The following is a 20214-nucleotide window of genomic DNA, read 5'->3' as shown; positions in this document are numbered from 1 at the left end:
AATATCATTTAATCTTCATTACAATCGTTGGGAGGTAGGTTTTATCATCTCCATCTACAGATGACTAAACTGAAGCTCAGCAGAGAAACAGAAAAATACTGGTAATAGAAAGGAATTAAGGCCACCCTGGGTAATTTAGTTAATAAAGCCTCCTTTGGAGGCTCTTTATCCATGCTAAACAAAATTACTTCCTCCTTTTAAAATACCTTCTTTCAGCAGAAAACCCTAACATCACAGACTATCATCGGAGTTCTATAAGCTTACACATAAAAGCAAAATGGGTTTGGGGCTCACAGAACAAGCGCTAGGTGTGACTCCTGGACCAATAGCATCAGCAACACCTAGAAACTTAGAAATGCAAATTATCACACCCCATCCCAAACCTACTGAATCAGAAACACTGGAGGTGGGACCCAGTGCTCTAGGTGATCCTCATGCCTAAATTCTCAGATTTATATCCTTATAACAACAAGGATTACTGAAAAATAGGGTCAAATTACAGTAATATTAATTTGGGAGATAATGAATTAAAATGAGTTAACTAGATTTCTTTATTGTAGAGTTTACCTGGCCTTTAACACATTCATGAGCTTTATGAATCTCCAACAGACAGGAATAAACCTTTCTCAAATCCGCTTGGCTAGAGAACTCTTCCTTCCAGGATAAGCCTACAGGACCAACTCTCAATGATTCTATCCAAGGTGGATTCTCCTCCTTGCAGCTGGCAGTTAAGGACATACACTTGTAGTAAACAGACATGAGACTAATTTCGAGCTCTGGCAGCATTAGCAGTGGTCCCACCACTGCCAACCAGTCAATTCCAACTCATACCAACAACAACAAAAAAAAAACCCATAGGGGTTCCAAGATTATAATCTTTACGGAAGCTATCTACCACATCCTTCTCCCACAGAGCAGCTGGTGGGTTGAAACCACTGACTTTTCAGTTAGCAGCCAAGCACCGGAACCACTGCACCACCAGGACTCCTCATTAGCAGTGGTAGTGCTGAAGAAGTACTAGAAGAGTAGTTATGATAATGATACCACCACCAGTTCTTTTCTGTTTACAAAAGTAATACATGTATCACTATAGGAAAAAATAAATAAACCAAACCTGTTGCCATGAAGGTGATTCTGACTCATAGTGACTCTATAGGACAGAGTAGAACCGCACCACAGGGCTTTCAAGGGGCAGCTGGTGAATTCAAATTGCTGACCTTTTGTCAGCAGCCATAGCTCTTAACCGCTGTGCCACCAGGGCTCCAATATATAGCAATACATAAAGAGAAAACAGAATACCAGCATTCCTGCTAGTCAGAGATAACCAATTTTTAGTGTACTGATAGTATCTTCTGGTCTTTTTCTATACAGACATCCTAATTTGCTGACAAAATCACCAAAACAAACAAAACCCATACCACTTTTATTACTTATATTATGTTGTTACGGCTGCTGTCAGCCAGCCCCCAACTCAGGGCAACCCCATGCACAATGGAACAAAATGCTGCCCAGTCTTGTGCCATACCCACCATCAGAGTGATTTTTTTTGGAATTTTAAGGTCCTATTTTTAAAGGGACACTGGAAACCCTGGTGGTGCAGTGGTTTAGAGCTACAGCTGCTAACCAAAATGCTGGCAGTTTGAATTCACCAGGCACTTCTTGGAAACCCTATGGGGCAGTTCTACTCTGTCCTATAGGGTCGCTACGAGTCAGAATCGACTTGATGGCAAAGAGTTTTTTGTAGGGTCACTATGAGTTGGAACTGACTCAACAGCAGTGGTTTTTTGTTTTTAGTTTGGATGGTGCAAGAGGTTTGCATCCAATTACTAATTTAAATGTTGGTGTTGTGAACCCACCCAGTGGCACCGTGGAAGAAAGGCCTGGTGATCTGCTTCCATAAAGATTACTGCCAAGAAAACCCTATGGGGCAGCTCTAAACACATGGGGTCACCATGAATTGGAACTAACACAACAGTAACAGCTTTGCTTTTTTTTGTTTGGATTTCTGGGAGTGTATTGCCAGGCCTTTCTTCCTAGTCTGTCTTAATCCGGAAGCTCTGCTGAAAACTGTTCAACATATCATAGCAACACACAAGCCTCCAGTGACAGACAGGCAGTAGCTGCACATGAGCTGCACCGGCTAGAACTGACCCCATGTCTCCCATGGAAGGTGAGAATTCTACCAGTGAACCACAAATGTGCCTTACTATTTATAATAATTTGTTTCCAAGGATCTCTATCCATCAGACTATATACTTTTTGAGAACAAGGGTTTTTCCATCTTTGCATTCCCAGTACCAGGAACCTATCGAGACTAGTGCAACAGGCACTGAATATTTTTTGAATAAGTAAAGCAACAAAAGATAAAACAGATACACAGACTATGATAATTAAAGAAACGTTAGCAAAAGCAAGAGTAATGTCAATGGGGCAGTAGACAATTTCATCCCCAACAGATCTCAACTTTCTATGGAGCAAGCTTGTCAGATTTTTCAAATGCCTCTAGAGCTTCTGACCTGCAGACAGATAAAGGTTGCCTTCAGAACACCGAGAAGTGAGGCTGACAAAAAAGAGTTCACCAGTCCTCTGAGAAAAGTGAAACTCTCTGAACTAGCAGCAGTATCTGCAAGTATTCTTACGACTCCCTTTAGTGCACACGAGGACACTTCTCTAGGCTGCTGACCTGGTCATTTGTTCTTATACAACAAATTTAGTTACCCTTCTTGGAGTTTGTTGCAATATAACTTTGCCTGCACTAGTATATTCAAGACAGAGACAAGGCAGAAAAAGTAGAATAAAAAAGCCTCATTATTCTATAGCCTATCTTGGAAGCTGAAGCCCAAGGAAACGAACACTGAAGGTCATGAAGCTAGTCACAGTAGAACTGTTCTCACCATACCCAGTGCCTCTTCCAAAAATACTTTATATATCAAAAGTAAATGCAGCTAACTATGCCCCAGAATGCTTTTAGGGATTTGAGTCAAGCTCCTTTCCTAGCTTAAAAAACAAAAACAAGACTCTTCCCTCCTCATAGATAGTAAAGGAATCCCCAGATTGAGGTTCTGCCATCCAAGCCACCTTCCTTAGTCCAAAGAGCTTGATATGGAGGCTATAAAAGAATACGAGCAGACACTTCTCTTCTGCTCTCACCTTTGGTGACTATGGTTCCATACTCAAGATTCAGTACAGTCTGTCTCATCACAATAGCCATACCATAAAGTCCCTTTTCTGGTTCCTCCCGCAGAAGGGCTGCAATTTCTTCTAGTCCCAGCTGTTATTTTAGATTGTGTTAAATTGCACACACTGACATAATTTCTGAGTCATTTATATTTCCTGAGCTCATATACGAAAACAAAAGAAGAAACACATGATAGAAAGGAAACTATATGTCTGTTTAGCCATATTCTACTTAATTTTTATAAACATTTTTACTAAAACAAAAACGTAATAAACTCCTAACTCGACTCTTTATTCAGCCACTTCTCTACATTCCTTTGACATTCCTCTCCCAAACTTGGGAAATACTCATCCTAAAAATAAAGTTCCCTGAACTTTGTTCTTTTTCCTCCAGGATTTATAATCTGCAAATAAACCAGCCACTGTATTCTACCCTTTGTTATAATGAAGCCTATCTGAAATATTTAGTATCGTTCCAAAACTTTGTCAATTAGATAATTTAAAATTAAAGAATGGACAAAGCAGAGATAAATAGTGTTAATTTTTAGTTAAGCTTATCTTTTATTAGTGGTATCTACATACTCAAGACTTCCAGTGTATCAGTCATTAGCTAAACACTGAGTACTCTCAGTTTTAGTGTCCACACATTACAGCAGTGTTACAAGCTACGGATTGAGCAGGGAGTGGTGTGATGGGGACAGGGCAGGGAAAATAGGAGTGGCAAGAAAGAATGTCCTTAACCTTTTCAATGACTCTCATTTCTAACTACCCCAAACCCTAGACATGAAAAAGTACATGCTGTATGGTCCCATTCAAATGATGTTCAAGAAGAGGCAAAACTAATGCATGGTAACGGAAATCAAAGAATGAAAATAAACCAAAACCCATTGCCACAGAGTTAATTCCTACTCATAGGGACCCTGTGGGACAGAATAGAACTACCCCACAGGGTTTCCAAGGCTGTAATCTTTACTTGAACAGGCTGCCACATCTCTCTCCCACAGAGTGGCTGGTGGGTTAAGAGGAGAAAAATAGATTAAAAAAAAAAAAAACTGCATTTCCCTTGCAAAATAAGCATATTCAAGAGTTATTACAGAATGGTGGACAGAACAGTGGCCCCCCAAAAATGTCTATGTCCTAATCCCTGGCTGCAGATGAAACTGAGGTTGCTAATCAGCAGATCTTATTATAAAATAGGGAGATTATTCTGGATTTTCCAGGTAGGCCCAATGTAATCACAAAGGTCCTTAAAATGTGGAAGACAGAGGCAGAAGAATCAAAACCATAGAAATGGCAGGATGAGAAAGACGCAGCCCATGTCTCACTGGCTTTGAAGATGAAAGAAAGGGCCATGAGTCAAAGAATGAGAGCGGCCTCTAGAAGTTGGAAAAGGAAAGGAAATTAGTTCTCTCCTAAAGCATTCGGAAAGAACGTGGCCACACCAACACCTTGATTTTGGCCCAGTGTGACCCATTTCAGACTTCTGGCCTTAAAGATAATAAATTTGTATGGTTTTAAGCCAATAAGTTGGTGTTAATTTGGTATCACATTCAACAGTAAGCTAATAAACATGGGGTTAAAAAAAAAGCATTGGATTGGTTCAGAGTCAGAAGTTCTGGTTTAAATATGAGTTACACCACTTAAAAGCCAAATTTCTTAACAGCCTGATTCTCCATTTTCTCATTTATAAAATGGGGAAATCAGGTCCTTGGCCTTTTGCAAAGTGTTACAAGTAGACAGCGTATGTTAACATATTTTGTGAACTGTAAAGCACCTATAGATGGGAGCTAATGTTACACAAGATTAACATGAACATGATAACATTCATGCATATCCAAATGTTTAAATACCATATACAATTAAGAATTCCAGAAACAAAACTTCATTTATATTTACTGAACTATTTCTAATACGTATTTCTGCAAGTTTTATGCTAAAAATATCAGCATTTTAATTTCTAGAAAATCTCTTAGAAACTGATGGTAAAATTCTAATGGTCAAAACTAAGTCTTCTACTACACACGTCTATATTTCACATAGAACACACTTTAAAGTAACTCCCAGGTAAGAGGGGGAAAAAAATGCAGCTAACAAAATTATTCCTCAACAGAGTTGACTTAAAAAGAAAAAAAGTACTTAATAACAATGAGAATGCTAAGTATCCAAAGCTATTAGAAGTGGCTATATGTACTGAGGAGTAATCATGGCCTTAAATACTTTTATCATTAAAACAAAATAAATGAACTAAGATAGGAGAAAGAATAAAATTAACTTTAAAAAAGGATAAAGAAATAAAGCAAGGCTAATGAAATAGAAATCAAGAATAAACATAATAGAATTTATTGTTCAAACCAAGAGCTGGCTTTGGAACAAACTACATGTAATAACCCATTAGGTATATACGTTTTCTTTATTCTTTTTTTCCTTCAGCTCACATGTATTCAGGTATAAATTAATGAACTATCACAGACTAACCACAATTCAAGCAAAAATTAGGATATATGAAATGGTCAGAATTACATGTACTTACTCTTTCCTGATACATGAAATTTCTTTACTGTTAAGAAAGAAAAGCATTGACTAAAATACTGACTCTGACATGTGGTATTACTCAAAATGAACCTATCAATATGCACTTATAAGTATCAAAGACCTCACTTGAGTTTTCAGGGAAACTCACTGAGTTTCCAATGCTTTAAGTAGTCCTAAAAATTATACCCTGCTAGAATTTTTTTTTTTTTAGAAGGAGCTGTCCTTTCTAAAGGACAATTTGGCAATAAATATCAAATGCCCTAAACAAATGCATATATTGGCTTCTAACAATTTCATGTCTATGATAAATTCCTAAGAAATAACTGGAGAGACGCTGACAGCAACAGTATGCATAACAGTACCAAACTACAAACAAGCCACGCAAATGCTCAACAATAGGGAATAATTAAATACATCTTTGATGACTACTTTTCTCTCACACTTCCACACTGAATCGAGCTGGCTCTATCTTCAAAACACCGCACACGCAGAATCTGGTCACTTCTCACCTCCTCCAATGCAAACACCCTGGCCCGCACTGATTACCTTTTGCCGGGTTTTGCCTTCTCTCTTTACCTTTGTCCCCTAGAAGCTACTCTCAACAGAGCAGTCAGAGAAATCCTGTAAAGACTCAAGTCAGGTCATGTTAATCCCCTGATCACACTCCAACGCCTCCCCATAGCACTCTAAAATATAAGCCAAAAAACAGACCAGTGGTTACAAGGCATTTTATAATTCTGCCCCCACTCTCAGCCTACCCTACTACTCTCTGTTCTAATCTTCTACAACTCTCTGCACTGTGGCTACACTGGCTGCCCAGCTCCTGCCAGAATATATCAGGTCCATTCATACTTAGGGCCTTTCCAGTTACTGTTGCCTCTGCCTGGTCCCACCCCCACAAGATCCTCATGGCCTGTTTCCTTACTTTTTGCTTGAATGTCACCTTTTCAGTGAGGTCATCCCTGAAACTACATTTAAAATAGCAACCATGGACAAGGTTCCACTTGCACACTCTCTAGCTGCCTTTCTACTCTATTTTTCTCCATCACATTCAATACTCTGACACATTATATTTTTTACTTGTTTGTTACTGTCTCCCCCAAGCAGATGATCAGGCCCATGCACACAGGGATTTGCGTCTTGTTTCTTTATTGCTGTATCCCTAGAACAGTGCCTGGCACAGTAGGTCCGCCTTAAGTATTTACTGAACGAGCTTTGTAATATGGGACTGTCATTAAAAATCACTTACAGAAAAACAATGCGATGGAAGAAACTGATGAAGTGAAAAGAGCACTGGATTGTGTAACCTATAGGTCAAACAATAAGGGAAATTAAAAAATATTTTTAACTGAATGTTAACAAAAACAAAAACAAAAAAATTGTGGAATTCAGTTAAAGCAGTTCTTAGAGGAAAATGTGTAGCTTTAAAAATCTTATTAGAAAAACAGAAAGGTTTAAAATCGGGAGGAATATATAGAGCAAATGTTCCCAATTTTTTAATGTAAAACAAATGTGTATCTGCATGGAAAAAACGGGAAACCATACATCAACGTTTTATTCTGGTTACTTCTGGTGGTGATATTACAAGTGATTTGCAATATGTGCTTCTCTGTATTTTAACTTTTCTCAAATGACTATATATTACTTTTGTAATAAAAAATGTTACTGGAAAACAACTTTTCATTTGTGGCTCAGTTCTAACTGCTGGCCTCCTCCTCTGCCTGTCTCTTAAAATTCTTGCTTCCCAGGATCCCATGCTTGCTTCTCCTCACTTCATTATCCATTCCTTAGTAATCCTATCCACTTTTTGGCTTCACTTATAATCTGTAAATTGACAATTTTTTTAATGTCCTGAATTATTGTTGTTGTTAGCTGCCAACCAAGTTGGCTCTGATTCATGGCAACCTTATGTGCAATATAACAAAACATTGCCCAGTCCTGGGCTATCTTCACGACTGTTAGTATGTTTGAAGTCCACTGTTGTGGCTATTCCATCAATCCATCTCACTGAGGGTTTCCCTCGTTTCAGCTGACCCTGTACCAACCATGAAGTCCTTATTTTAGAGACTGGTCTTTCCTAATGATGTGTCCAACTAAGTGAGTCTACGTCTCACCATCCCACTTCTAAGGAGGATTCTGGTTGACTTTCTTCTAAGACTGATCTGTTCATTTTCCCAACAATCCATATATATTCAATATTCTTTGCCAACACCTAAATTACCCAAACACCTAAATTAGAGACTCATAATCCAACAACTTAAAGGACACTTCTAGATGGAAATCCTAAAGCCACTCAAATTTAACAGGCCTAGAAGAACTCATTAACATTTCCTAAAACCTCTTCTTTCCTATCTATTTTTAATACTCGTTAATTACTGGTTAATAACACCACTGTGCACCCAGGTCCTCAACTCCAGCAGTTCCACCTTAGAAATCTCAATCAAATTCAACTTTTCCTCTCCCTATTAATACCATGGGTTCAATTTAGGTATCTTCCACCAAAAGCATTCTAAATAAATCCTAGCTTACCTTCCTGCTACCACTCTCCCTTTTTAAAAGGCAACTTAATCATAATCAGGTCTTCTACATACGGCTTCACAAGCTGAGTGCTGCACAAGTCTACACGGTTGCTATTTACGTAAACTATGATTTAACTGGTGCCTCCCGGCCTGATCATGAGACTAACTCTGCTTAAAAACTTTGTTAGATCAAATAAACTCACAGCCCCATAAAAACCCTTCAACAGCTGGCCAAAACCAATTTTTCTACCTTTTGTTCCCATCGCTCCTTCATGTAACCTAAATTCCAGACATATTTAAATTTTCAGTATGCCCTATCGCAATCCTAGATTTTTATGCATTCTTCTTTGGAGTGTAGTGCCCTCCTTTCATAAAACTTCCAAATCCTCCAAAGTACAGTTCAAGCGTTACTTGCTATCATCCTCTGTGAAGCACTGACTGCCCAACTGTTTACCTAGCATTTGTTAATAGTTTTATTATAGCACTTGTTACACTGTGTAACAATCGTATTTGTCCACCTTTCAAGCACAATTGAGAGCTTCGCAAGGGCACAAAGATCTACATCTACAGTGGCCAGTCCCTAAAAGGGACTCAATTCATGTTTACTACATCAACACTTACCATATGCAATTACTAAGACTTTAATAGAGAACAAGCTTAAAAACAAAACAGTTACAAGTTTAGCGGTCAATCTAAGCCTAAGTCAATGTGGCAGATACACTTTAAAGTGGCTACCCAAGATCTCTGACTTCTGGTATTTACAACTTTGTGTAATTCCCCTTCTTTGAGTGTGGGTAGAACCTGTAACTTGCTTCTAACCAATAGGATGTGGCAAAAGTGATGAGCTGTATGTGAACACTTGTCCGTAAGTACCCAAGAGTGCAGCACCGCCTGATCTTACTAGACTCTCTCCACGATTCTACAGTCAAAAAGAAATGAATTCTGCCAATTAACTGAGGGCGCTTGGAAGCAGACCCTTCCCCAGTCCAGTCTCTAGATAAAAAAAACCAGTCCTGGCCAGCATCTTGGTACAGAAGACCTAGCTAAGCTGTGCCCAGACTTCTGGCTCAGAGGAACTGTGAGATAATAAATGTGTATTGCTTTAAGCAGCTATATTTCTAGTCATCTGTCAAACAACAAAGGAGCGCTGCTGGCACAGTGGTTAAGCACCTCGACTACTAACTGAAAGGTCAACAGTTTGAACTCACCAGCTGCTCCGCAGGAGAAAAATGTGGCAGTCTGCTTCCGTAAAGATTACAGCCTCGGAGACCCTATGAGGCAGTTCTACTCTGTCCTACTGGGTTGCTCTGAGGCGGAACTGACTTGATGGCAATGGATTTGGCTTTTTTGGTTTGTGAAGCAACACAGAGAACTAATACAATCAGAACTTTTGTTCACACAAATTGCCATGTTTTCCTTAATTTCTAAAGAAGTATGGAACAAATGTAATCCATTAACACCAGTCAAATAACACTCAAAATTAAAAGACAAATGGGTCAAACAAACCGTACTTATGAATATTCACATAATGAAGTAAAACGTAGGAAGTATTTCGCTATATGAGTCGGAATCGACACGACGGCAACGGGTTTGGTTTTGCTACAGAAAGCTATCACAACATTCTGATCTGACCTCAATCATGGAGATGGTGGTGCAGGACTAGGTAGTATGCGTCACCATGAGTGGGGGCCAACTCAAGAGCAGCTAACAAAATACTGTGTTTGAACTTATTTGCTTATCTGAGAGCCCAGTATATGTAATAAGTGTAACATTCGGCAATTCTCCTTACAAACACAAGATGAATAATACAGAAAAACAGCCAATGTCTAGTATAGATACTCCAACAAAAATAACCAACCCATTGTCATCAAGTCGATTCTGGCTCATAGCAACCCTACAGGACAGAGTAGAACTGCCCCATATGGTTTCCAAGGAGCGCCTGGTAGATTTGAACTGCAGACCTTTTGGTTAGCAGCTGTAGCTCTTAACCACTATGCCACCGGGGTTTCCAGTATGACACTAACCAAATCAAAACCAAACCCACTGCCGTCAAGTCAATTCCGACTCGTAGTGACTCCACAGGACAGCGCAGAACTGCCCCACAGAGTTTCTGAGGAATGCCTGGGATTCAAACTGCTGACCTTTTGGTTAGCAGCCGTAGCACTTAACCACTATGCCACAGGGTTTCCTAGCCATAAAGCCATTGCTGTTTCCCAGTAACCACAAAACAAGTAAGAACCAATTTGTTGGATACCAGAAGAAGCAATAAAATTGGAGAGGGATGGGGGGACTTGCTGGGGACACTATCTGTTAGAAGACAACGGAGCTCTTACTTACTCCCGCAGGCACTAGGGCAGCCAACAAAGCAGCAAAGTACCCGGTGCTTAGTTCAGGCAGCTCTCAGACCTAACAATGCACTTTGCAGTCCACACCATCCCTCTCTTCAGCCTACCCTCCACCTTAGAGTCAAGAACACTTTAAAAAAAAAAAAAAAAAAAAAAGGCAGGAACTTCCATGACAGAGACCACACTTCAGCATAAAAAAGCATACAACATGCTGCATTTTCCTATAGTTTTTTTTTTTGGGGGGGGGGGTTTCAGGGTGGTGGTTAAAAGCAGCATTTTTCTTAGGAAAAAGCAGAACTTCCTCTTCTGCCACTTCCTATAAAAGGCTTCAAACGAATAAAAGAACAGTTGGGAAATGGCAAGAGACTAATTATAATATCCCAAATTTAAGCATTTTGGCACCTGAGCCTTTTAAGAAGTGGTGACCGAGAACAACTCAACAATGGTTAATTAACGATGATCATCTAACAACATAAAAACCCATGTTTGTCTTGAAGATAAATCTACCTAGAAATACACATTTTATTTAACATATTCAGTTTTAGGAGAAAACCCACACTCCTTCAATATAAGGAAGCATGTTTCATAAATAACAGGAGGCACTTAAATTACAATCAGACTACCGAAATATTCCATGGGCACACCACACCCAAACAAGCTCAAGCTAGTTAGGATGCAGCCAAAAGCAATCCAGTACCACTGGTTAATTGTCCACATTAATTCATTTTACGTTTTCATCTCTAGCTCGTGGATGCATTACAAGAGAGGTCCATGTGAATTTCTCTAGAAACAATCTCCATTTATTTGTATATTTTTGTAGTCCATTTCACCTTCTTCACTCCTGATATATCAGCAAAGGCTATTTTACCACCCATATTGTTTTTATGAATATTAGCAACTTAACAGTGAAAAAATGTAGATAAAATAAATCCTCTCTAAGATACCTCCATATTCCTATGCACTGCCAAGGTTTTTAAATATTAGACTGTACCCTTAAAGACCTGTGTTTAAAACAAAGGTGATGATCAACAGTAGCTCACCAGTTCGAAAAGAATAACAAACTGTACAAGATCTACTTCACCTGAAAACTCCAATATGGATTATAATCAAGGACATTCTACAACCTTTACTCTGAGGTCCAAAAATTCAATTTTAGGAAATTCTGTAAACTGAAACACCTGGTTTAGGCATCTCTCTTCTAGTTCTCTGGAGAGAACTGAGTAAGTGTACACAGTCAAGATAAATGTACAAAAGAGAGCAAAACACAAAACGCAACAAAGAAAACCTCCTCATTCAATTTGGCAGTTCATTAAGACAGAACCAGTAACAAAAAAAAGTGACACTGCTTAGGTTTTCCTTTCCTGTAAATTATGTCAGCCCACAAGAGAATGGCAATTTTGAGCCTTATTAGTACCACATTTTCTTACTAGGAAACAATAACACAAGCAGCAATTGAAGTTTTACTATATTGCAGCTAGAACTTTCCACTAATTCAGAAATATTCCTTTTCTCAATTTTCAGACTGAGTTAATTCATTATATCTTCATATGCCTAAATATTCATACAATTTGGAACTGAATAAATACACTAATATTGAAACACATAATAAAAACTAAGTCAGTGTGAAGTATAATCACGTGCAATTCTTAAAATAATAAGACTCATCATCTAGCTCCCTAAATCACAGGATGACAAGACTCAACAGGCTTCTATTAAGTTTTCCTGGTAACCCCATCTGCCGAAATAAAAGTAAAAACCTCACTAAGGCAAATGCCACTAAAAAGATGGATTTTTACTTAAGTATGTTCCATCTCCCTGTCTCAACAAGGATTTGAGGTACTGGCACTTTGATCTGATCCCGTAATGTAACAGGAACAAGTAATTTCTCTGATCTCCTCCCAGCCTTTCTCAACTGTGGCTCCTCATCTGAACCACAGAGCACAGAAAATGATTTCAGTGACTATTTCCTCATATTTCCCAAGAATGGTACATAATTGATACCATTCTAAATGCAAAGGAGAAAAAAGTTAATTCATTCTATACAATAGGCCCAACTTCTCTGGAGACCCCACTGCAAATGGCTGCCAAAAGTTCCTCATACAACTAGTTGTCACTATCCTGCTACTAGGCCCCAGTCATCCTAACCCCAAAAGTACTAACAGAGCTGTACTCAAGAGCACAACTCTAGGAACTCAGATAAGAAAAGAGACAAATGCTCTCTCTCTCCAACTCTAAGCAACTAGATCTTTTTCACTTGCTAATTCACTATGACTTAGTAACAGCACGGGTGTCAACTATTTGTTCCCTGGTCTGAATGGAATGTATTTAACAAAACAAATCCATAGATATACTGACTCTTAGTCAAATGGAATTAGCAACAACTTCTAAAAAAACAATCAGTATATTAAAGAAATAAAAACTATTATTTTGACAATCTTTTTCCCATTTTTAACTGAATAGTCACGAAGCTAAACTTCTTCAGCCAGCTTTTAATTAATGATCTTTTAAAAATCATAACTGCTAAGTACAAATTTTCATTTTAAAAAGATAAACATTTTTTAAAATCAGTTTATCTTAAATTCTAGGATTACCCTCCGATTCTCAGGAAACTGCCTATTCCTTGATTGGGTGACTACAGCCCCTTCAACTGTGTTGGTTTTAATCAGGTCAGAGTACCAACACTGGTTCTTCTCAAGAGCAAAAGATTTTTAAAAGATGGCACAATTTTAGGAAATGTCACTATTTTCACTTACACAACAAAAAGGACTTCAAGTAATTAAAGGCAGGTAATTAAATTTAATTAAAGTCAAGAGTTCTACACAGAATGTGCAGAGCAGTATTAAAAAGATGAAAAAACTAAACATGACATTCCCATTCTGAATTTATGCTAATGTAAAGTCTGATAGTACAGAACATCACAACAGATAAACTACATTACCGAACACTCCCTATACCAACTCCCTACTCAAAATTCACAAGTTTATAAACACATGACTAATGCGGCACAAAAATGGAGGGGGCAGTTTTTCACTGTTCATCCACACTTACTTGTGAATTTATATATCAGATACATTAGTCAATGATACAGGAATGCTTATCTTATATTGTCAGCATCTCTTAACCAGACTTGTTTCTTTTCCATGTAATGGGGGGGGGGGGGTTCATTTAGCCGTTTTGTAGTAAAGTAGACCACTATAAAACACAAAGCAGTAACTTCATTTTCCTCAGGCCAAGTACACCCTTCTCCCCGTATCTACATAAAAGCACACCACTTTGATAATAATAATTTCCATTTTTCACAAGTGGCTTTTCCTACTGCACCTTGCAGGCAGGGTTGTAAGGAATAATTTTTGTTCCTCCCCTTAAGAAACCGTTCACAAGTTTCTAAGTGCTCAGTCCAAATCGAACAGGACTCACGCTGACTTCTACCTGAAAAGGCAGTTTACAGGGGATAAAAATACCCTAATTGAACACATCACTCCAATGAAGGTATGTGGTAGGTAGGACTACTTACACAGTCTCAAGGATTATAGCTATTAAAATTCAGTCCAAAGGAGATACCCCCTCCTTCTTCAAAAACGTACTCGAACACTCCTTTAAAACTCTGCCTTCTGGCTTAAACCTGCTCACCACTCCAGCCCCAGATATGACTACACCTAAACAACAGATCTTCGCCGGACTTCCTTACACCAGAAGCCACAACCCCAAGGCTGTTCTGTTTCAAAATTCCATTCACCTCATTGGGGGAGGGGGGAACTTCCTCCAAAGGGGGGCCGCTACAAAGGTGAGGGACACAAGGTGGTATTAAGTCTCTAGGTGGTAGTGGTGCCGCAACGGTTAAGCGGCGACTTTCCCCCCAGGAGCGGGTAACCGAGCGCGGACCCGGCCCGGACAGCAAAGCCAGGGCGTCCTCGCTGAAGGAGAAAAGGAGAAGGGTAAAAATACCCAGCGGCCGCGGCCCACGTGCGGCCCAGGGGAGGTGGGGAGGTGGGGAGGCCGGGCACTCGGGCAAGGAGCCGTACCTCCAAACATGTGCGGCGAGAGGTGAGCTGGTAAGGAGCCGATCACCAGGCGCGGCCCGCCGGGGCCCCCGCCCGCCGCCCGGTCCCTGCCGCCGCCGCTGCCGCCGTCCTCTGGGCTGCTGTGCACCGAGTCCTGCGAGCCGTACGGTCCGCTGCTGCTGTTGGGGATGCTGAAGGAGGACTGCGCGGCGCGGGCCCCCGACGCCACAGTCCCCACGGTCCCGCCGAGGGAGCGGCTGCGCGGGGCCGCCGAGGCAGCCGCGGCGCCGCCCGAAGCGCTAGGCTGCTGCGTGCTGGGCACCTGAGTCGGAAACCTCCCAGCGGCCGGGGCCCGAGCCCCGCCGCCGCCGCCGCCGCCCGCAGTCCCATTGGTCCCTCCGCTACTGCTGGAAGGTAAATCCGAGCCCGAGTACGCCCGAGCGCGGCCGTTAGCAGCGGCCGGGCCGCTCTGCTTGGCGCCCATGTCCGCCCTGCCTCAGGCCGGGCCCGCGCGCAGCGCCCGGAGCGCCGGGAGGTCGGGAGCGAGCGCAAGATTGAGAGGGCAGGGCCGAGGCGCCACGGCCGGCGCACAGAGGCCCCCACACGTCCAGGGCCGCCGCCCGGCGCCCCGAGGGGCGGTCGGCGTCCGGTGCCCCCTTCTTCTCGGAGGCGACGGGCGAGACCAGCGGCCTGACAGAGGGCGCGGGAGACGAGGAGAGGCGGAAAGGAAGGAGTCCTGGCTCCGGGAGCGGCGGCCGCCGCTCTGACTCCGGCGGGAGGGGACAGCTCAGGTGGCTGTGCGGCTGCCACTGGTTTCGGTTCTGGTGCGCGACGACGGGCCACTGCCGCTCACTGCCGCCACCGCCGCGGTCTGCGCCCCGGGCCTCGGCACCGCCTCCTCCCGGACGGCTGCTGCTACCGCCGCCATCCTCCTGCTCCCACGGCGGCTCGCGGGTGAGTGGGAGGCGCCCGCCCAGACTCCGCCGGGGCCACCTTCCCTCCTCCCCCAGCCAGCTGTTATTAACGGAGAAAGAGGAAAAACGGGTGGCGCGTGAGGGCAAAACGAGAGGGAGGGCGGCGCGTGCTTCCCGGCAACCGTCGCCTCGCGCCCGTAGCGCGCCGCCGGCTAGGCCGCCTTCCTCGGGAAAGCGGGGCCGGGGCGGTGGCGGTGGCGGGGGGTCAGGGCCACGAAGGTGGGGGTGCCTGGAGGGGAGGAGGCTCACCGGCTCTCGCACCGGAAGGCGAGGAGAAGCGCGGCTCCGGAGTGCGCCCGGGCCCGTGTGTTTGGGTCGCGCGCGGTGCCCCGCCCTCACCCCCTGGCGCAGCGCGGCAGATTGGCTCTCGCCGGCCTTTCCCCGCCTTCCCAGACCGCGGTCTTCCCGCCCCAGCTCCGCCTCGCCAAGGTACAGCGGTGTGGTAGGTGCTGCCACCCGGGGACTCGGTGATGGACAGGTCGCCGGCCCCGCCCCGCTCCTCCGGGGCGCTCCCCCTGGTCCACCGCGGAGACTACGCTGATTGGAGGGACAGAGCCCCTTGGGGCTCCAACCAGAAGGCGGCCCCTCCTTCCGCACGTGGCCTTTCAGACGCTAGAAAAGACGGTGTGTCCTGTTCACCTTTTTGTGGCTGTGGTTGTAAAAAAAAAAAAAACTGTAAATGGGTATATTCTGTGGTCTGAGCCATTCCGTTTGCCTGGGTGGTACTCTCCTCGTTGGCGTTCAGAAGCTCAGCAACGCAAATGATACAGAAAAAGAATAGCAGTGCCAAGAAGGCAGAACCAAACTTGATCTGAGATATACCTACAGCACAGAACACCCCTCTCCCGAATAAAAACCCAGAGTTGGAAGAACTAAGGATAATCCAGCCTGGCCTCCAACTGTAAGGCAAAATCTGGTAGAGAGACTGCTGCACAGGAACTCAGTAGACCAGGGATAAGGCCCAAGAACAAACCGAATTGTGTAGTGAGCAAATTATTTTATCTTTTTGAACTTCAGTTTTCTTATCTGGGATGTATGTATTAAATCTCTAGGGTATCTGCAGCTTTAAAATCCAGTAATATCTCTAAAATGGAATTTATGCTCCTCAGTCCGTTCTTAGCTGTGATATCTTGATGGGGGAGCATAGGCTGGATATCCCATGGAGAGCCCCCTCTGATCCCCCCGTTCTGAAAATGCCTGAAGCATCCTCCACATGAAAATAATAGCAAGTGGTGTGTATTTTTTGGTGCAAATTATAGAAATGCTTTTCCGTATTTGTAGTGATTCATTTATGTAATGATTTTTGTCACTTTCAAAGGGGACGCTTTTCAAGAAAGTCTGTGTGTGTGTGTCTGCTTTCCATGTTGGTGATGTGTGTGTATGGAAAAAGAAAACAAAGCTATGCAATGTCAGTCTTAAAATTCATTCATCATGTGTACAAACTTACTGAACCCAATGTGTATTGGGTTGGTAGAAAAAAGTTTAAAAGGCCAAGTGGTTCAGGATTTATTTAGTGATTCGATCTGATTTAACTTTTATTGAATAAGGCCTTCAGTATAAAACTCTGGTTTTAAACGACAATCTTAGCAGAAACTTATTATCAATATGGTAAGAACTGGAAACTCTGGTGGCGTAGTGGTTAAGAGCTATAGCTGCTAACCAAAAGGTCGGCAGTTCGAATCCACCAGGCGCTCCATGGAAACCATATAGGGCAGTTCTACTCTGTCCTATAGGGTAGCTATGAGTCGGAATCGACTCGATGGCAGTGGGTTTAGTTTTTTTGGCTTATGGTAAGAACTTACTGTTGTTAATAGAGAAAAATATCAAGCACTATGTTAAAAGGAAAAAAGTAAAAGACTTTTGCAAGTCTCTGGGCTAAACAATTTAATACTAGTTATACATGCATTTATAAAAGTTTATATCACCGTGATGTGAGCAAATCCCATTAGAGAGTTAAGACTATTAAATGGAAAGGTTTAACAGTTGTTATGGCTTGAATTACGTCCCCACCCAAACAGGTGTTGTAAATCCTAACCTCTGTACTTGTGGTTTTGGAGCCCTGGTGGCACAGTGATCAAGAGCTTCGGCTGCTAACCAAAAGGCTCGCAGTTCAACTCCACCAGCCGCTCTTCGGAAACCCTATGGGGTAGCTCTGCTCTGTCCTATAGGGTCACTATGTGTTGGAGTTGACTTGATGGCAACAGGTTTGTTTGTTTTTATGCTTGTGGTTATAATCCCTTTTGAGAATGGGTTGTCTTTGTTATGTTAATGAGTCAGCATTAGTGTTGGGTGTATCTTGAGTCAATCTCTTTTGAGATATAAAAGAGATTAAACAAGTGAGCAGAGCAGAGATAGGGGAAGAGCGATATCAAGACACATGGAGATTTCCAAGGAACCAGGAAACAAGCTGAAGAGACAAGGACCTTCCCCCAGAGCTGACAGAGAGATAAAGCCTTCCCCTGGAACTGGTACCCGGAAATCAGACTTCCAGCCTCCTAAACTGTGAGAAAATAAATTTGTTTGTTAAAGCCATGCACTTGTAATATTTCTTTAATAGCAGCACTAGATACTTTAAAAAAATAGGTACTTTAGACAACAATAAAACCCTGTGTCTCAATAATGTTTGCCTCATCGTATCCAGACTTAGTTATATTTTTAAATTATTCTTAAGCATGTGGTATCATTACACCTTAAAATTCAACATTTGTTCCTAGGGGCTTAATAGTCCAGGCTCCTGACATTCACAGCAATTACGACAGTTGTAATTTTACATTTGTTTGACTGATTGTTTGGTTTATGTCCATCCTTCACCAGACTGTAAATTCCATGAGGGAAGAAAGTGTGTGTTTTTGCTCACCATTGCAGTGCTTGGCACACAGTAGCCTCTCAGAAGTAGTAGCTGAATAAATGAATGATGAGAAGGCCATTTATAGGCTGAATGTTGTCTATAAGGGGATTGAAATTGGAGTTGTAATAATTGTCCATTCAGTTCATAAATACATACTTTGTGTTACTCCATCCCAGGCACAACATAGAGTAGGCTAGGCGACGTAGAGCTAACAAAACACTAAATCTCAGGGACTTAATGCAGTGAAAGCATATTGATCCCACTTGGATGGCAATCCTGCATACCTCTTCCACGTGGTGACTCAGGGACCCACTAGGCTTTGAAGGCCCTTGGAGGTTCCCTGCCCCCACTGGCCAATGAAGAAAGGCAAATCTCAAGAGAAGTTTTGGCCAAGTTTGGAAGGGCTCGCATCTTTTTTGCCCACTGTCCATCGGTAGAACTCAGTCATGTGGGCTCACCTAGCTGCAAAGGACCCTGAAAGAAAAGGAAATAATTTTGGCAAGCATATAGCATGTCGTTGCCACACAAAAGCAGTTGTCTCACTGTCAAATGTCAAGGCTAAATCTTAGTAAAACATTTTATAATAAAAATTAAGTTATAAGAAAACCTATTGTTATTATCAAAATTGAGCAAGGAAAAACTGACTTGTATGGGTATGTGCATGTGGGTCACTTAAATTCTGTTTCTAGAAACACCATCTAGCACAACTCTTCTCGACTTGTCAGAAATGCAGATTCCCAGGCGGGGGTGGCTTACCCAATAAACAAGGCAAGCACAGGCTTACTTGTGCTTGCTTCCTAATCTGTAGTGTACAATTTCACATGGATTTTACCACATCTTTTTTTTTTTGATGTGTTGGAAAACATATGATATTCATTACAGATTAGAAACTAAGCACAGGTAAGCCCGTGCTTACTCTGCTCATTGGGTAATCTGTTCCTGTCAGGGAATGTAAATTTGAAAAGAGGCTTTTTTTCTGTAGAAGGTGCTGTAGGGTTGGGAGAGAGATAGATGTTGGCCATACCTAGAAGCAGAATCTTTGATGTGGTGAAAAAATGTGAAATTGTTCACTACAGATGACCTGGTAAGCGAGGTAAGCACCATACTTGCCTTGCCTATTGGATAATCCACCCCTCTTCTCAGACCTTATTCCAGATCTACTGAATCAGAAGCCCTGTGGGGCCCAGCAATCTGTGTTTTAGGAAGCCCGCAAGGGATTCTGGCACACGCTAATGTTTGAGAATCATTGATTTAGGTAATAACTGATTAACTTTAAAATAGAATATCATGTTAAGATGCGATCATCATCTTGGTTAAGCACCCTCTCTCTACAAATGTCCCTGTCACTTCACTCCCAACCCCATCATCACAGGCTGAGTTCAGTGTTTCTGCTCAGTATTTGTATAATACTTCCTTCATAGTCCTGATTATTCTTTATTATTATAACTGTCACTGAACAGTGCACGCCATAATAGGCCTCATGTCTGCACCCTCAGTGCCTAAAACAGTACCTGGCACTTGTGACGTTACAATAAACGTTCAGTGAATGAACGAATATATACGTTTTCACCAGTCCTATTAAAATGGTTCTTTCTTGTAGGTTACACATGACCTCATCATGTTCTTGTTCTCCTTGGCATCTCCCTTGTCGTGGGTGTCCCTACCATGTCCTGTCTGGGTGGGCCTTTTTGTTTCTTTTTCCACAAGGATTCTGGAGGTGTAAGGCTTTGGCCCTTTGTGTTCTTTCCTTGGCTGTCTTCCCTAACCCCTCATCCCCCTCATCTCTCCCCACCAGTAATCCACATTAAGCTGTCAGTG

At 42.2% G+C, this 20214-nt stretch overlaps 1 protein-coding gene across 1 annotated transcript in view; it reads right to left on the bottom strand.

Moving 5' to 3' along the window:
- ZNRF2 (zinc and ring finger 2) overlaps positions 1 to 15155 on the bottom strand; it is a 127755-nt gene extending 112600 nt beyond the window's left edge. Inside the window, exon 1 of the mRNA XM_049894050.1 lies at positions 14596 to 15155. Within this exon, the coding sequence (XP_049750007.1) occupies positions 14596 to 15058 (463 nt within the window). The 5' untranslated portion in view covers positions 15059 to 15155. The remainder of the gene's footprint in view (positions 1 to 14595) is intronic.
- Positions 15156 to 20214: the final 5059 nt, after the last annotated feature.

This window comes from Elephas maximus, chromosome 8 (genome assembly GCF_024166365.1).
Source record: "Elephas maximus indicus isolate mEleMax1 chromosome 8, mEleMax1 primary haplotype, whole genome shotgun sequence".
Lineage (NCBI taxonomy): Eukaryota > Metazoa > Chordata > Mammalia > Proboscidea > Elephantidae > Elephas > Elephas maximus.
The sequence above is the reverse complement of the archived record's forward strand: the minus strand, read 5'-3'. Positions and strand labels throughout refer to the sequence as shown.